An 18,990-nucleotide genomic window follows, 5' to 3' on the forward strand; every position below is an offset into this window, starting at 1 on the left:
GTCCACGCAGCGAAAACATTTGAGAACAGCCGCCTGGCAGCTGGCTACAAGGGCCGAGTCCTCCCAGAGGCACGATCCCAGCCTGCGCGCTGGCTGCTCACTGCTGGCTGCTGGCCGCTCACCCAGGCTGCCAGTGGCAGGGCTCAGGGGACACCGGCTGGGAGAGGGGCTCCTCCCGGGGATACCCGGCCACCTGAGGGGCCCCTCCTGGGGACACATGGCCACCTGAGCCCACCCCCAGGCAAGGCCCTCACCCCACCAGCCCGAGGGAACCCCATGGGGTAGTGGCACTGCCCGAGCTGGAAGTGCTTTTGTGAAGCACTCAGATAATTTTCACATTAAATATTTGTCTGGAGTCAAAAATACAAAAAAAATTCTTTACACGTAAAAGGCTATTTAGCTGCCTTAAAACACAACAGCCATGCTGTTAGGGTTACTATCTAGTACATTATAATAAGTGAAGAACTCTCTTGCATATCATATGTTGTAGCAGCTATCACTATGTCTTTCACCTTATTAGAAATTAATTTAGAACTATAATCTCCTATCATTAACGCGCTTTTATCACCACAATATCCTATGAATAGCGTTAGAAATTGTAAGCAGTGACCATCACAAGGAAATGTCTAACTTGAAAATGATAAATGCAATACTTTAAAGGGCTTCTGAGTTGTGATTTTGTCATTTCAAATGATAAGAACGGCAGTCAGTAATAAGAATAAAGTCCAGAACAGAGATGAAGAGCTGAATTACGATATTTCCAGCCATTTTCAGTTACAAATCCATTCTGTGAATCTTGCTTCAAACTTTTAGGTATTAATCAACGACTTTTATAGAATCATCATTATGGTATCCGAACACCTAAAATTCCCAAGTTTCTTAATAAAAGTCTAGGGCTTAACACCAAGATGGAGGAGACAAAACTCAGAACGGTTACAGTTAAGTATAAAGTTCTTTTAAATGGTACTGTGAATCCCCAAACGGAAGTCGCACTTCAATCCTGCTTTGATCCTTATTTTAAGGCTCCTGCTTCAAGTCGGAGGGATTATATAAACCATTAAATTTCTCTCCTCCTTTGTTCCACGACATTCCTCCCCGCTTTACACAAGCTATAAGAGAAACAGTTTTCTCCCAGTATTTGCTGAATCAATAGCCAGCCAAGCACAGCCAAATACTAGCAAATAATGATACAGGATGCCAATTTCTAAGAAAATCAGTGTCATTAGCATTTAAATCCTCTGCCTGCAGGAGGGAAGGCAGTCCTGGTCCAATATCCCAAAGGGACGAGCAATCCTGACTGCTCAGTCACAGCACCTGCCGCTCTGCTATTCCCATGCCCAAGCTGTATGTCACAATCTCTAATTCTAGCAGGGGAAGGGTGCAGGCAGGTAAGATGCAAACAGGTGGGGAGCACCTGAGTGCACCAGCTTGCTTAGGCACTTAAGGACACCGGGTGCTTCTCCTCTGCCTGGGCTGCTAGCACAGACCTGTGGTGCAAATCTCCAGTGGCACCTCCCAGTCTTTGGGGCGAGGTTTGGTTTGGCTGATGCTGATTTATGAGCCCAAAGCACTCGTACAGTTGTGATGGTCCAGGCACCATTGCTTTCCCCTTTGTGCTCTGGCCTTGCTTTCTGTATATCTGAACAAGGAACACCACGTGAAACTTTGCCGTTAGCTGTTACAGCAATTCACCTGGTAGCCACCCAGTACAAGGTGGCTGTCTGAACACATCCTGGGCACACAGCAGGTCATCTGAGTGCAGCTGAAGCGCCATTTCAGTCACACCACCTGTCTGGAACCTCGCCTAGCTGATGCCTGGTGTTTTTCCCCAGTTTCAAACAGGAATAGCAGCTCATCTTGGCTTTTCTCTGTGCCCTGGCTGTACTGCTCCCTAGAACAACACTGGCAAAATCCCTTGCAACCTAAGCAATTGCTTGCAATAAAAGTGGGAAAAATATATGATGTGATTGACTGAATAAAAAATAAAATAATGATTAAAAAAACCCACAAAACAGAGGCCTTCACATCAGTGCCTGATGTTAACAGGGGACATCAAAGCACACCCCAAAACAGAAATGCTCTCTCAGTGTAATTCAGCTGAATTTCTCACAGCGGTCTCTAAGCTCAGTGGTCTCTGAGCTAAGGAGAAAAAAATAATACTTTTTTATAGTTTTCACCATTAGGACCATGTTTTGTTTACCTTGCCACCTCTATCTTGATGTGTTAATTTTACCTGTAAATTAAGGCATTAATGTTAGGGGAAGAGGGTGAGATTCATTAGAAACAGAGGAATTGGGACAGGTAATAAAGGATGCAGGAATAATTCTTCTATTTTACGTAGTTGGGTTTTCTTAATTTTATGATATGACAATAACCTTTACAACATGCTGATTTGTTAGGCTGGAATGGGTTTAGGCTCAGTAATAAAACTGTCCTGACGTGTGACAGCTCTAAGAAGACAATTTATGAGATCAGACTCAGCATTGCATATCGCCTTATGTAACCCTACAAGCAACATGAGGATTTAATGGTATCATATAAACAGACAGGAATCACCATTTAACCAATGGAATACGATGCGCTAAATTCATTATGGGCAAGTCCTTATGTACGGTTTGCCAATTAGAATGTTATTTACCTGGCTTTTCAATAGAAAGGCACGCAGGGAAGGTATTCCAGTGCTTGAATCAGCTCTGCCAGCTGCCACTGAGCCGCAGCTGTAAGCCTGAAAAGAACCATTTGTGCACTAGTTAGGATGATTATTTTTGTCAAGAAGAAAGTTTTCCATTATGCAAATGTACAAAGCTGTGCAATAACTCTTCATGTTGCTGTTTAGAGGGACAAACCTTGGAGAATTAAAGAAGCTGCAACTTCTTGCTAAGTCAGCCCCACGTATGTGATCATTTGGCAGGCCCGGTTCCTCTGTCATGCTCAGCCCAAGGGCAGATCGGATAGCCACTGGGGAGCATAGGGGAACACGTTTTATTTCTTTGCATCCTTTAAGTCGTTGTAATTCCCACTGTTTTTAGTGGTAACTGCTGTTCTAGCAATAAAGCCAAGCAAAGCTCTCCTGGATCTGCTCACGCATGCACAAAGCAGCACAGCTCTCGGTGCTCTGTCCAGCCAAGCTCTCACTAACACTAACAGGGGGTCAGTTCCCTTTTCCAGCTTTCCTTTCCAGGCCTCAGAAAGCACGTGCATGTCCCAGTAGATAAGATAGAAGAAGGTCTCTCATCTGTCTTCGTCTTGCATTGAGAACTCTTCTGGAAGAACTACTGGGATATGAATAGGAAAGGGCATTGGGAAATATATCCCTGGCTATTCAAACAGCATTTCTCAAGGCCCTGCACACATCTCACCTCTACTACAGTGATTCTTACAGGAATCTTTCCTATCCCTCCAGCTACTAACCACAGCATGTTTCAGGAATGCATCCTCAATAAGCCATGGAGTATGGCAGCATGGCAACACACTGCAGCACTCCTGGGCACAGCACTAGCTTTCTCTGGCTTCTGTTTTTCATGTCTTGGCTTTATTATTTATTTATATATTTATTAAATCCATAAGCTCATTTACATATTTAAACACAACAGGATCTCAGCCTCTGCAAAGCTCCAGTTTCCACTGTTCCACTGCAGTTTGCAAACAATGTATAAATTTAGGTAAGAAGGAATTTGGTCAATAGGAAGCACATAGGGCTAGATTCTACCTGAGTACTACGATCTGTAACATCATCTTTGTACATACTATGCATAAAATACATAGAAGACACGGGCTTGCAGATATCTATGACACTTAGCTACTGAATCATCAAAAAAAAGCCCATATGCTTGTCCATACAGCTGATGTATTTACCACAAGCTATTGCCTATCAAAGAGCTGCTTACAATTGATTATTTTAACTACTGTCGTTTTCTGTTAGTGAAAAACATTTAGAACAGGCTGATTTGAGAGTGCATAAAGACTCCTTTTGTTCTGTCCTCAACTATAAATAGTTTAGCATTTGATCATCAAAAACGAACTATGACATTGATTCAGCAAGGTACTGACAGGCACTGCAGCACTGGACGTCTCTTCGAGCTATAGATGTTCCCAGATCTTACTGAAGTCCCTGGCTCTGCTGAGGACTCCCTTCTGGTCTCAGTGAGGGGAGCAATTATGCCACCCCTGCATTCATCAGTGCTGAAAGTAACAGGAAGACACAGCACCAGGCCACGTGCAAAACCGATCCGAGCCCTATGAACGAGCAGAATTGTTTCCCAAGAGTAACAGCAAACACAAAGGTGATATATCCAGGGACTGCTGATGTTTTATGCTGAAAAGACATCTGCCAAACTACAGGAACAGCACTGGGCTCAGGGCTCAGGATGCGGGATTCTTTGCCTGGGAAATGCTTGTTTCAGTAGACTACAGAGCCATGTGCTGCTTAACATCGTGGCCCAGCTTCCGCACAAAGGCAGGCAAACATCTTTCACTAGCTGACCTGCTGGTCTGATGGTAGCACATCCTCTGAGGCTACAGTAGATATTTTGATCTCCATCACTTTTTAGAAGAGAAATTCCTCATGTGTTTTAACAACGAACAGAAGACAGCCACAGATTTGCACAAATGGATTCTGAATTAAAACAACATGTAATTTCTTAATGATATCTAATTAGCTCTAGAAACACTAGATATAAAATAAGATTTCTAGGGAAAACCTTTTCCTTTCATTTATTCACATAATTTTACTGGTTCGTGAAGCATAACACAATAAAAAGATCACAGGGTGACTCACTCTATTACTTACACCTTGAGAATAATAGAAAAAATTAATTTCTTCAACAGCAGGAGTTTTACTGACATTCTTTTAGGAGTTGAATATGTGACATAAATAATAGAAGAACCTCACTTGTTCAGAGGATAATAGTCTTAACTCCAGAGAACGCTCAAAAAACCTGCATTCAGTTCAAAGTGAAATACATGGGGACTGCACAGAAAGCAAGGCAGACATTCGATACAAATCCTTCATCATTTAACTCCATGGAAAAGTAGATCAAGGCAATTTGCTCACCCAAGTACAAGAGACAGGCTGACAGGAAAGGTTCACCTTCAGAAGTTACTCTACTAACATTCCTAATTAATAAAACTAAGAAAGTTGCAAGCACCTCTTAGGTGAGCAAGTCTGAACTCAAAATCAGCACTCGGTTACAACATCCATGTTTCTGCCCCAAACAAAACGGGTTATTTTGGGTCATTTCTCTCACCCACAGCCAAGTAAGCAAGCACAGCACCTAACTTGGGTATTAAAAGGCCTTTAGGCTAGTGCAAAACAGCAACTTCCGCTCAGTGAAAAACAGCAACTTTGCTGAGGCAGGACAGACATCAGGCAATTAACAGAGCATTTCAGATTTTTTATAAACTGAATCCTGTTTTGGAGTAGATCTGTTTCCAGCCCCTCAGGTATCACTCTGAGGCACATACTACAACAAACACCTGAAAGCTGGGAACAGGCAGTTTGAAGTCTTTTTATGTTTGTATCACCAACCATTCATTCCATTAAAACAGCAGCAAACAATTTATATGCTGCTTCTAATGGTACCTTAAGGTCACATTGTTGCTTAGGCTGAAATCTATCCTTTCAAGTAGACAAAATCTGTTACCAAACTAACTTTTGGCCTTGAAGTCTTACATACAAACCACAATAACCAGGACACCAAGAGAAAAAACTAATCATCTGCATATATATTAGCAGCATGGCAGGGAACTGTTTGTTCTTCACAGCATACGTAGGACAGAAACTAATAGGCCTAATAAGCAGCAAGAAAAAGGTTATTAAGAAAAGCTGGAGTTTCCTGGGTGGGGGGTACTCTCCACTGATGGCTATCTTTAAGAATTGGGTAGACAAATTTGTCAGGGCGTACCTCAGAGAGTTTTTCAGGTCCCTTGCCTGGTCTGCGCTGAGGCCTACACAGCCCTGCTGCCCGTGCCTCCTGGCCATCCCAGGCAGCAGGCGTGTGGTACAAGGCCTGTCGGCCATGTTAGACCCCCTTGGTCAATCTGTGGTGACAGGAACATGGCACTGCTGTGATACTGGCCTTCTGGGAACATTTGCAGTCAGTTTGCAGTCTTGACTTTCCTACCAACACAGCACAGTTGACTCCACAGCCAGCACATGGCTGTGGGGCAGGCCTCATGGGGGCTGTTTATGGCCCAAAGCCCACAGCAGGATAATGCTGGGACTACAAAAATGTGACACAGCCGGGCCTGGTGACTTAGCACAGACATGGTGGTCTGGCAGGCCTAACAGATAGTGGGACTGCAGTGGTGAAACTCCCTCAGTCCCACGTAGCCAGACACCACTTGTTTATGAAACCAGTCTCTCTCTTCTGACAGCAGCTGATACACAAATAAAGTATCTTTAAAAATACAACAGCGAGAGAACAAAGTGCTTTAGTCACTGAAATTGGAAGCCTCCAAATTTTGTGTCTGCTCCTTACACCCTGCCCAGACCTCCCCACCAGACTGGACCCCCAGGCACCATTTCCAACAAAATTACCTGTTTTTGGAGTAGACCAGCAAGTCCCAGGGCCCTCTGAGGAGAAATAAATATCCCAGAGACACCCACCATTTTGGTGGCTGCAGTTTCCCCCAGCAGCAGTTTGACAAAATGGCGGTGGCTGCCACCTGCCCTGGTGGGCATGGTAGGCCCTCTGCCATGGCAGGAGCACCTTTGGCCCCAGCAGAGCTGAAACTGGGAGCAGAGCTGGAGCAGCAGAGCCAATGAGGCCCGGTACACACCCCCCAGACATGATGTGCCATGTCCTGACTGGCTGAGAGAGCTGAACAGCCTGGGGAAGATAGGCGTGGCCTGCAAATGCACACAGGTGTGCCCTCACCACCATGCTCAGGGCCGCTCACAGGCCACAATAAGGGGAAAGACTTCACGTAATTTAAATTGTACTCCTCAGCTTGTGGGCAGGGGAGACACAAGATGTAAAGCCCAGTGGCATTGATATGGGTTGGTTACAAACACCATTTCCTTCTTGCTCTCCTGCCTTAGATTTGTGTTTTCCCATAATCAGGAAGATGGCAAAGTAGGAACAGGATCTCCTGGGATGTCTTAAGACTCAAGGCATATTTTCCTTTTCCGGTTCTCAAACCACCACCTAGCCAGTCATCCGCTTGAGTTCCCAGCTTCCATGCAGGGTCCCAGCAGTGCCCTGCACCCCCCACCAAGCTGCATGGCACAGGCAGCGGCACTGTGCCTCACACACCCGTGACTCGCATACCGAGAGGGCTGGCGGCTTTGTGGGCTTTTGAAAGCTTCTCTAATTATGCAGCAGTTTGCTCATAGCCGCGGTGTGTGTGGTCAATAGCACTTGGGCAGCTGGCCAGCAACACAACACCCTTCCCATCTTTTTGCTAGTGTTAAAAGCACTCTTCAGAAAATTCAAGTATTAACTAGCCTCTCGGAAAGCCAGGATAGACCAAGTTAAGGGTGAATAATGTTCCACAGTAAGATTTGAACAATTTCAGTACAAACACAAATAGAATAGTGCCAAAACATGTTTTTTTTTTTAAAGAAACAAGCCAACCATTATTAACTGTGGCTGCAATGACCTGTAGGACTATAATCATAGTTAAAAATGCAGAATTTCTCTTGCAGGCACTTCTGTTTCATACATAGGTGTTTATATGGTATAGCAATGTAGGCTTTTAGCATCTTTCAGTAAACGTAGAAATTTTGAAGTATTTGTGAGTGTAAAAGAAAATAAGCCTTTTACTTCCAAGGTTCAATAATTCAATAAAAACTGATGAAGTTTAACTTCATTCCTCATCTACCTGATGCTAAATCAGTGGTGTGTTTAGGAAATACAGCAATGGATGATGTGTCAGTAAATGTACATGAAATACAGACTAAATTACTAATAACATCGATTACCTAAAGTGGATCAGCATTTCTTGACAACCTGCGGTAATTCAGGCCTTTAGATTCAGCCTCAGGCATACTTCTATCCCAAGCACAAATTGCCTAATCTTAGGCACTGAAGACTCTAACTTGGACATCTTCTTGTGACCACAGAGTGACTCCACGTGGGAATACAAAACTTTTATTGATGGTACTGTACACAAACACAACTGTGTTCATTGGAGGCAAGAATCTTGCAACTTTCTTTCAAAAGACGAGATGGTGACTCTTCTTTCATTTATTTCTATGTGGAAACTTACTAAAAACGGTGCTTAGATTTCAGAAGTATGTACTTGTCAAGCTGGAGTTTCATGTATTCAGCTACAACAGCCTATATTCCCAGATGCTAACAAGAAAAACAAGTCTGCATGTACAATGCATAATCTCCCCTATCTTTAGGTAGCTACACAATTTTTAGTTACTTAAGCAGTTCTCTAACATACTACTGAACTTCAATGTACTAGAGGTTACCACAATACATTCCAGTTAAATAAATATACAGTTAACACAATCCTACATTTTTTCCTTAGGCAAAATAGTCTTTAACTTCTGAGATTGACACATGCGGAGTAAGAATACTGAAATCTCACATAAGCATGCAGCTATAGAACATTTCTTGAACCCTGCACTTCGACAATGAAGCACAAGACTCCTTGGTTTCACCCTGTAGATGATGAAAAGGATACAGTCCCAGCACTCTGGTGTGATGTGAAGGCAGTAAATGTCATTGAGTCTAACTTTATTCTATGGTTAAAAAATTCTATAAAGACCTACTGAAATACTTGAAATTGTTTTTGTGAAGTCTAGTCAATGAAATAATGCCTTGGTTACTTCATTATGACAGATGCCTGAAGTTTTATGGAATTTTCCCCTTTCAGCCCCAACGTTCCTTGAATTATGCTATTATTAGCCCTTCGTAATTGAAGAGAGCTTGCTTTTAATAGCTAAATGTAGCTCAGTGATATGGTAAACTGATTTGCCCTGTGTTGAAATGCAAAAACATACAATGAAAACCTTGAAATTTCAACTGTCATTGTTTATTACTGTTTTGGCTACATTCTCTACAATTTCAGCAGCATCTTAAAGAGACAGTTAATGTTTCTTTATATACAACGAAAACAAAATGGCTTGCAACATCAGAAACAAGAGCAACAGTTTAACTGTACAATACTAAATGAAAACCTGTGGTAATACAGCCTCCTTTTTCTGAAACATGGACAAAATTACATATAGGTATTCAGCATCCAGAATGGGACAGTAAAAAGAATAGCAAATGGGAGAGAGATATGCTGTTCTGAAAAATAAATTTCTACCATACAAGGCAGTTAGAAAATGTTTCACATTTTAAAATATCTGTACAAGCCACAAGAAACATTTCCTTGTTGATAGGAACTTCCAGAAATAGAGAATAGCCATGAGCAACTTCTACATCTAGTATTGATGCGCTCTACAGGTTAAGAGCACAATAAACTGACTTAAAGAACTGTACTGTATATTGCCAACACAGATCTGTTTTACATGCCTTGATTGTTAACAAATTACCTACTCAATCTCTCTATAACGTACAGTTGACTTGCACCTTAAGGAGGTCATTTGATTCTTCTGCAAAAGTAAAAGCAACATCGTTTAGCAGCAATTAAAAGCGCTTTGAGGGAGACTTAAAAAAAATACAATATCCAATTAGAAAAAGCCATACTTTAAACATTTGTACAGGAATAAGTTGCTGAAATTTAACTGAAAATGTGACATCTGTACAACAATTTACAATAGAGCTAGAAGGGAATTTATCATTATTCCTGCATAGAACATTATACATGACCTGTTTGCATTTGGTTTCATACTGTTGCTTGCTTTTATCGGAGGCCTGGAAAAGTTTCACAAGTTTCAATACCACAGCAAGTATAGTATTTTTAGTAAACTGAGTCTATTTCAAAATTAGCAACCTATCTGAGAAATAAGTACCGGGAATTCCCTATCACCTTCCAATCAAAATTCTGTGAAAGAACACCACATTTTTGGAGGTACAAGCCTGAGCTGCAGAATAAAATACTATAATTTTATCTGAGGAATCTGATATAGAACATAGCTTTGACCTTCCTGCACTTCTTACTTTGGTTTCAAAAGACCAATGTCTTGGATACATGGCAGTTTAGTTTATAACCAGGCACGGTTTTTTTTTCCTGCGTTTTTAAATTTGCTCATTACCTTCTTTTCTTTTTTAATTTAAATAATGAAAAACTACCCTTCCTGTTAGAACTTTCCAGTATCAACCAAATGTACTTTAAGTATTAAAAAGATTATTTACAATGTTCCCCAGAAAAAACTAAAAACCTTTTCTTCAGTCTTAAACACAGTATACCTGTTACTGTGCAACAGGCAGTGTCATCCTTCAATGTTTAAAGGTTATTCTCTGAAGGGTACATTTATTCACAGTCCATGATCCATTCCAATCATACAAATGACACTATGTAGGAGGACTTCAGTCTGAAAACACAGTTATCAAACTTGTCCTGCTTAAAAACACTCAAATGCTCCCAAGCTCAAGTCTGCATCTGGAAACTACACAAAGGTATCATGCCATTCCTCGACTGGAGAAATTTCAGTATGAAATAATGCTTGAAGTAGGTGGTGTAGGGGATGCTGCTAGCCCAGTCATATGCAAGTTTCCTGAAGAATTTGATCTCCTCATATGAGGGAGAAGATAAGGATCATTAGCCAGCTGATGGACATCAAATCTATCTTCTTTTCGGTATGCTAAGCAGCGTCTGATAAAGGCCTAGAAAAGGAATATAAAAAATTACCATTCCAAATAATTACATCTGCTTACAAGCAAAGAAACATGTCCTCCCAGATAAACTAGTTTTGAAAACAATCTTTTGTTCTTATATAATTCAGTTCAAAGACAGCCTAACATTTTACTACTGAATCCAATGAAAAACAGAGTACGTTGCAGCAGAAAAAAAAAAATCTGCAAGCCTAATTGGCTTAAAATAATCACACTTCAAATATGTATTTCCATGTTCAGACAAAAAAAAAAGTAGGAACTACATTTACAAGTAAAACGTTAGCAGCTCACACAGTGAGAATTCTGCATGTGTTATCCCTGAACAGCTCAGTAAAAGCTAAAAGCAAATGTCAGAGGATTGAAAAAGTACAAAGGAGCTCCACAGAACTTCTAAAATCATTTAGCAATGCAGTAGATGAAGAGTAGATGGAAGATGCAGGAAAAAACTTCAGTGTTTTAGCTTGCCCTTGGAAAAAGGCATTTTCGTGTGCCATGACTGAATACAGCAAAAATGTGAATTTTGACAATGGTTGTTGCCACATTCAATTTGTATTAAATAACCAATAGACTATTTATGAAATCAGTACCTAGCTGGAACTTCTCTGCCAGAAAACACCCAATTCTATATTTTAAACCAGATGAATTGAAAAAAAATCTTCTAGCTTCAAGACTGCTCTTGAGACAATATACTATCCTTCATGTAGGTCCATACAATGTCTGTCAATTATTTTACAATGAAAGTTTCTGTCAAGTCTCACATCTAGTACACACAGAACATTCAGTCACTTGGGAACTTGGGCTTCAACATTTAATGATAGAAAATCCTTTTTATTGCTACAGAACTGATTAGCACATCATTACTTAATTTAGAACTTAATTGAAAAGAATTACGTATCTTTTCTCGATAAATCTGTTCAGTTGTTTGTTCTTCGCTCCAATTAAAAACTGAAGATTAAAGGAAAACTCATCTCTAATACACGTTCCAAAGAATCCTGCTAGAATTTACTTCAAGCACTTCCATATCCAGCATGAATAAGTTAAAAAATAAAAATCATACACATCTTAATATATATTCACACATTCTTGGACATTATGGATTTTAATCAAATGCTTTGTAATTAATCCCTATCAAATGAGCTGTTAACAATTACTTGCAAGGTTCTCAGGTTAACATTTTGTTTCTAAAATTTTTGTAGAATACTTAACACTTCTGTGGCACTTCAGGTATTACTGTAATGCAAAGCAGAACACTGCACAAAATAGGAAAAAGTGACAAGGATCAAAGGACAGTCTGAAAACTCAGTGCCATTTCAGATTCCATACTTATTTAATATCCATATTTTCCAAATTGAAATTTCAGTTTAAAAGTTGTTCTTTTCCAACTACGAGGCCTATAAATCTGAGAGACAATTTAGATTCTGCACAGTCATCATGAACAGTCCAAATTTACAAGTCGGTCTGAAATTGTTTTATAGTATTTCCACCAGAGATTAAATATTGCCCTCTCTTTTACAGCTATCATGACAGCGTTAATAAACTTTCATACTTTCATTGTTCTCCACTTTTACTCTTTTTTCAAACAAACAGAACATGGAACACAAAGGATGTAAAATAAGTCATTAATTCTATATCAGAACCGTGCTGAATTGTCTACTTTCTCCTGACATCCTCTACAAAAACACTACTAATCACAAAAAATGCAGAGTTAAAAGACAGAGATATAAGCCACTAGAATGTAATGGTATCAGTTATACAATGCTTGTCTGTCAACTGTGTTGTAAGGGACATGAGGTGAAAAAACAACTTCCCAAAAGTGAAACGAATCAAAAAAAAAAATCAAAACAAAACAAAACGAAAAACCCACTAAAACAAACAAACACACACACACACACAGGAAAAACTAGTTCAAACCAATTTTCAAAATCCTAACATCAACTCAAACTTCTTCTAGAAAATATATTCAACATAAACATACCACAATTTTTAATAAAAGGTTTATGTACTGAAATGACCTATTTTCTTGGGAAACCTACCTCATCTAGAACTGTGTTTTCTTTCGGTTTAATTTTGAGAAGCTGAATTGTCTTAACATCCCTAAATTCTTTGCAGCTTGTGGCCCAAACCAAAGTATGTATATTAGTATTCTATTAATCTGGCTTTTTTTTCTTTTTTTTCTTCCCCTCCCAATGAGAGAATCACTTTTGCATATGTCCACTAGTTTTTTAGAAATCAGGACAGTTTTACAAACAAATAACTCATTTATAATGCTTTATTCCGTATTCACAGAATTGGATTTGTTATAGATACTCACGGTAGCTGTTTTGGAAAACACATTAATCCATTCTTTTAATGGTTAGTCTGTACATATGAGTTTGATACTACAGATTTTTTAAAATAAAAATATTACCAAATACAGGAAACATTGCCATCCATACTGTTAAGGCTGATCAACTATTTATTTAATTAGTCTTCTTTCTCAAATTGTCATTGAAATATTTTAATTGCAAGAATTTGTGTTTCTAAACTCAGATTTCAGTTAATACACACATACTATGACCTTTCAAGGGGAAGAATGTTGGCAGGCACACTCTCCAGGTATTCAGTAGTCAAATAGTTCTTTAAGCCAATAAGTGAATGTTCATTCTCCCCAGCCTATTTCAGAAAGAGCTTTCTACTGTTTGCAGAAGTATTTCTTAAGAACTTTTAGAGAGACAGTTAAGGTCCTCTGCAAAAAAGCAAAGCAGGTGATTTTAGAGAATGTCTACTTCACAAGAAAAAAATGGATTGTAAGGTCTCGCATTCAAGACAAAATTTTAAGAATTCCTAAAATAAGTTTGATGAAATTAAAACATGAAAATATTAGTTCTCCATTACAGTTTCCTACATATTTAGTTACTACGTCCCGGAGCATTCTTTACTTAAGAGCAATGTTATAGCTGAATCCTCAAAAATAAGTGACTATGGTTTTAACCATTACCCTGCAACTGTATGAAACCTTACCTTGGCTTCATTGCTTACAACAGGTTTGACAGGGAACTGAACTTCTGTGGCTTTTAATATTGTATTTTCTTGTAAGATATCTTGCTGTGATTGATTATGGCCAAATGGCTGAAAAATAAGCACAGGATTTTCTGCATGAGTTATCCAACTATTTTGATTTCATAAATATTTATACCATAGTAAGTTGTTACAGTGGTAATATAAATTTCTAACCATTTCTGAAATTAAAACAAAAAGTTCCAGTCAAAATTTTCTACATTTCTTGCAATGTCAATGCACACCAGCCAAAACTACAAGTCATTTTCTATATAGATTCATATCTTTATAACTGTTGTTCAAAGTCTACTGTAAACAAGCATTTACACTAAAGCTTTAAGATTTTCAAGCAATATTTTCCTTACCTTTCTACCATAAAGACACTGGAAAAAGATTACTCCAACTGACCATACATCAACCTTATTAGAAATCTTTGGTGGCTCTTTGCCAACTACAAAACACTCTGGAGGCAAGTACCTGAAAAACAAAATATGTGCCTAGATGTCAGCAAGTACATGTATGCAATCACTAGAACTTGTTCAAATACCAGATTCTACAAATGCTTCATATACCACCTCTGATTTTTTGACAACTGTACCTCATGATCTTCATTCCAACACTTCACACACCCTTCAGAACTGTCACTACCATTTTTTGCATTCAAATAGAGGGCCTATTCTTTACCTAAACCACTAATCATCATTTGTTTTTCAAGTATTGGGATCATAGGTTAAATATATACCTTCTTCCTCTTTCAGCACGAGAAAAATACGAAAGCTGTAAGGGCATTTTACAGCAAGGCCTGGTTAGGAATCAAAGCTAACATACATATGGCATCAAAGATACTTTACCTAAGTTTTCAGTAAGAATGATGACATTAATCAGAGAGGTATGTGGTAGACAAAGGTCACTGATATTTCCATTCCTACAATCTGCATGAAGCCATATTTAAAAAGCTGAAAGTTGAGTAAGTTCCTATGCCATCTCTGAATTAGGAAAGAACTAGTGAAATGGATTCTCCTTTAAAAAAACAAGTAAATCTTCCAAATTATCAAGATGAGGGCAGTTAAGTATTAATGACTGTAACATTCAAAATTTAAAAATGTTTAAAAACCTATTAGAGCAATTACAGACCAGACATTCTTTCATCAATGGCATGTAAGTTTTTAGAAAAAATCTTGAAGAAATGTTTGTGAAAATGAAAATAAGCAGAAAGACGAGACAAGAATGCAACATGAATATGAATTTCACACAACATCACAAAATCTATTCTGGAATACTAGTGTGCAATTCTGATTATAACATTAAAAAACGATGGTCTTGAATTGATTCAAGTGCAGAGAAAAACTACTGAGATGATCTGAAGAATGGAAAGCCTCCAATTCAGAGAAAAACCAAAGAATATACAAACACAATAGAGCAATTACTTTATCAGGAAGGGAAACAACTTATTTCAGAGGAGAACGCTGTTGGTGCAGGAACAAACAAGTATAAACTGGCTACAAGTAAACACAGGCTGTAAATTAGAAGATTAGGTTTCTAATGATCATAGAACTGAGGTTACAGAACAGATTTCAAATCAGATTACTGGGGACAAAACACTAAACTCAATACAAATGACTAAGTTTACAGAATATATTATGTGACCTGACTACTTGGAAGGAGAGGTGACTGGACCCAATGACTGAAAAAATCTTTCCCAGTACTATGCTACTGAATTTGTGTGATTGGCTTTACACATACAGATTCCCACCTTTAACTCACTCAAAACTTTCCCTAATGAAGATTTTGGGCTCAGAAAAACTGTGAATTAGAAATACAGAGATTCATCACAAATCTATAATGCTCAAAGACCATTTTTGATCCCCCAGTTCACAACACTGCCAGTGCATATGTTATTTTAGATGAAATCCAACAGACAAAATTTTTTGAATTGTGTTCCTACAATTAAATACTTAATGTTAAAGTAGCTGGAATATTAAGGAAAGTAGCAAAACAGTATAACACTTCCAAAATGCTTTAACTTGAATAATTGTCTTTTCACAGCATGTACGCATTTTAGTTACTGCATGAGCGTGCATGTTTTTTTCCTAAAAATTCTGAAGGAAAAGAGAAAAAAATGTTATGTACAACTTCCAAATATGGGAAAATTCAATATTAAACAGGAACGACACTGGCTTCTCCATTTAGAGTTACGTTTCAGCTTCAGACTGTATTCTTGCTACAGGCAGAAATGAGGAGAAAAAGAGCAAATGAATTCACAAAAGTAATAACGTGGTCTACGTAGGCTTTCTACTCGAGTCACGCTGACAAAACTACCATGCACCCAGGCCCAAAGAGCTACTGTGCCAAAAAAGAAGGTGCATCTTTAGAAAGCTAATTCAAAAAACAGTTTTTCTGTAAGCAACAAAATGCTTTTTGTCATTCCTAGTCTCTAGGCAGCTCCAAAATTTCAGGTTTTGGGATAAGCATGTGGGTACACAGAAAACAAATCGCAGCTGCTGAGCTCTCATTAACCTTTAGGATGAAAGAGTAAATGCTCTTTTGTTCTAAGGACATTACCTTCTGGTAATCCCTGCTCTAAGATTTCCAAGGACTAAGCACCCCCACTTAATCATCACAGCTCTGTCAAACGTCTTCAACCACCTGCAGCCAAAGATTAAACACCTGCTTCTTCTGGGAAACCATATTTACAAATCACAGAGATCTTCTCCACATTGTGTATATACTTTTATCTTACTTCACTTTATGGCATCATTCTGTCATATTTGAGAATATCAAGATCCACTGTACTCCGTAAGAATCTTTGTCACCAATGTTAGTATTTTTAATCCTAGCTATATATAGGAATTAGATATGAAATCATTTCTTAAGTCTGAACAATGACCCAGAGTCTGAACAATAAAATCAAACCAGGCATTACCAATAAGTTCCTGCTCCCTGGGAAGTTAAATCCATTCCATCCACACCATAGCTATCATCATCCATTATTTTAGACAGACCAAAATCAGTAATTTTTATTTCTCCACACGCTGTTCCATCTACAAGAAGGATATTACCTAAACAGAGGGGAAAAAAAAAGTTGTTTCACTATTTTTTAAGAAGCTCAAAAAAAGCTATCAGAATGCCCAATTTTCAAAACTACGCTCAATTCTCAGGAGCATTCAACTTAATGAGGGGTCAGTAACAACTTTACATCATCCTTATATCCTCAGGTCTAGAGTGACTTGACTATGACACATTTTAGTGCAGTCTCAGGAACTCTCTAGGTTATCATCATCATCTGAAATGGCTCCCTCAACTGGGAGCTAGCTGGACAGTGAGGAAACAGCAAAGTGTAGCAGTATACTTGTCATAATGAAGTTTCATAATTTTCTGTCCAAAACAAATTCTACCCTACACAATTCAAGGTTTGCATAATTTTGACACAAAATAGTGCCAAGACATTACTGCGGTAATGTGCTAAGAATCTAACTCCATGTGTTAGAGCTGTACAGCAATTTCTTGATACAAAAGTTATTTGATGAGGTTCCTCTAAAAAGAGAACAAAAAATAAGTAGACTAAGAATACATTTGGTACAATGACATAATATGAAATCTATTATTCCATAATATAAATCTATATGAACAATTTAGTATACAGTAGCAAGCAAACAGCCTGGCACCCAACGTTAAAAAAAAAAAAAGGTTCTGTAAAGTCCTAGTTTGAAATGCTTATCCTCAGCTGCAAAAAGTGATTGATTACTTGTTTTAATCCTTTTACAGGCTAAGAAATATATAAGGGAAAAATTATTTACAAATCAGCATTCCACCATGATCAGACAGGATTAAGCCAATTAATGATCTTATCTGCTTACACTGTTAAATGCTAATGTATGTATCTATGTGGTCTACAAATTTTTCCTACAAAGTGAAATCAAAATAATACAAAGGAGAAAAGTTATGATGAACATTTTTCTAAAGAAAAGACATCTGATTTTTACAATAAAATCAGAAAGAGAAATATCCATTTTTCAGTTGATTAAAATAAACCTGATACACGGAAGATAATTCTGGTATTTTCAATCATGAATTACAAATAAAATAAGGATAAAAAAAAAAAAGGTGCTGACATTTTCAATTTTATCATTCCTCATTTACCTGGTTTAAGATCATAGTGTATAATAGGGGGCTTGATCTCATTGAGATACCGTAGTGCATTTACTATTTGCATTACAATGGACCTAGCTTCCTTCTCTGACATCAATTTATGTTGCTTGAGATAGAAATCCAAGTCATTGCCTTCACAGTATTCTAACACCGTGCAAAACCTAGGGCAGAATTTAGAGAGACAAAATTAAATGATGTATCTAACTATAAGATCAGAGATATGACAACCTCGTTTGATATGGACAAGCTTAACAACGGCTACCTGAATATTAAACTATATGAGTGAAATTGTTAGTAAAACACATGGCATAACCATTAGCTTATGAAACTTGACATCAATCAGAACATTCATATCCACCAAAAAAGAAAATGCATCCCTACTGAAGAGAGATAAAGTTTAAAAAATTAAACAAAACAAACAGAAAATCCCTACCAACCAAACTCACGCTTATTTATGCAGACATATTTCTCTGTAGAAAAGATATATTCATTATCCCTTAAGATGTGACACAAAATTTCATGCCCAGTGACCATGGGCCACACTTAAGCTACTAAGGCTCCTGATGGTATTTAGTCTTAGAAACTTAAGCTACAGCATTTCCGTGCTGCCCTTCAGCAGCCCTTGCTCTGCCCAAAAACATTACAACACTGTATATTCCCTTTCATCCTCAGAACACCTTGTAGGGTTTGCTAGTCAGGTGTTACAAAACAGCATTTACATCACTTTATAGAAGGTCTGCAATATTTATCCAATACAAAATTCTGAAACTAGTGGTTTTTGTTTGTTGTTTTTGTTTGTTTAAGTCGTCCTAAGAAAACCCTACACGTTTTGTCTGAAAGCAAGAACATATTCTTTTTGTTCAAATATTCTTCATTTCTGTTTATACATTACTAACAATCCTTGTCAAGTTTTAGAAAAAACTTATCATTTCATGTACATACGTATCTGTATCCAAGGAGAAGTAGTCATATAGTTTAACTATCCGGGGGTGATCCAGTTCTTTGTGTATTCTATACTCTCTGCAGGCATGTCTAAAAGAAGATGGATACATTAATCTTCCACAATCAA

The 18,990-nt window shown here is 38.2% G+C and overlaps 1 protein-coding gene across 3 annotated transcripts in view; it reads right to left on the bottom strand.

The window, feature by feature from the left end:
- Positions 1-8,972: 8,972 nt before the first annotated feature.
- TLK1 (tousled like kinase 1) overlaps positions 8,973-18,990 on the bottom strand; it is a 65,768-nt gene continuing 55,750 nt past the window's right edge. For all 3 annotated transcript variants that reach the window (XM_083842454.1, XM_083842452.1, XM_083842453.1), the window contains exons 16-21: positions 18,864-18,953; positions 17,913-18,082; positions 16,696-16,831; positions 14,138-14,249; positions 13,737-13,844; positions 8,973-10,727 (exon numbers count right to left, since the gene is read on the bottom strand). In XM_083842454.1, coding sequence (XP_083698580.1) covers positions 10,551-10,727; positions 13,737-13,844; positions 14,138-14,249; positions 16,696-16,831; positions 17,913-18,082; positions 18,864-18,953 — 793 coding nt within the window. In that variant the 3' untranslated portion in view covers positions 8,973-10,550. The remainder of the gene's footprint in view (positions 10,728-13,736; positions 13,845-14,137; positions 14,250-16,695; positions 16,832-17,912; positions 18,083-18,863; positions 18,954-18,990) is intronic.

The sequence above is a fragment of the Anser anser genome (assembly GCF_964211835.1).
Source record: "Anser anser genome assembly, chromosome: 6".
In the NCBI taxonomy this organism is placed as follows: Eukaryota; Metazoa; Chordata; class Aves; order Anseriformes; family Anatidae; genus Anser; species Anser anser.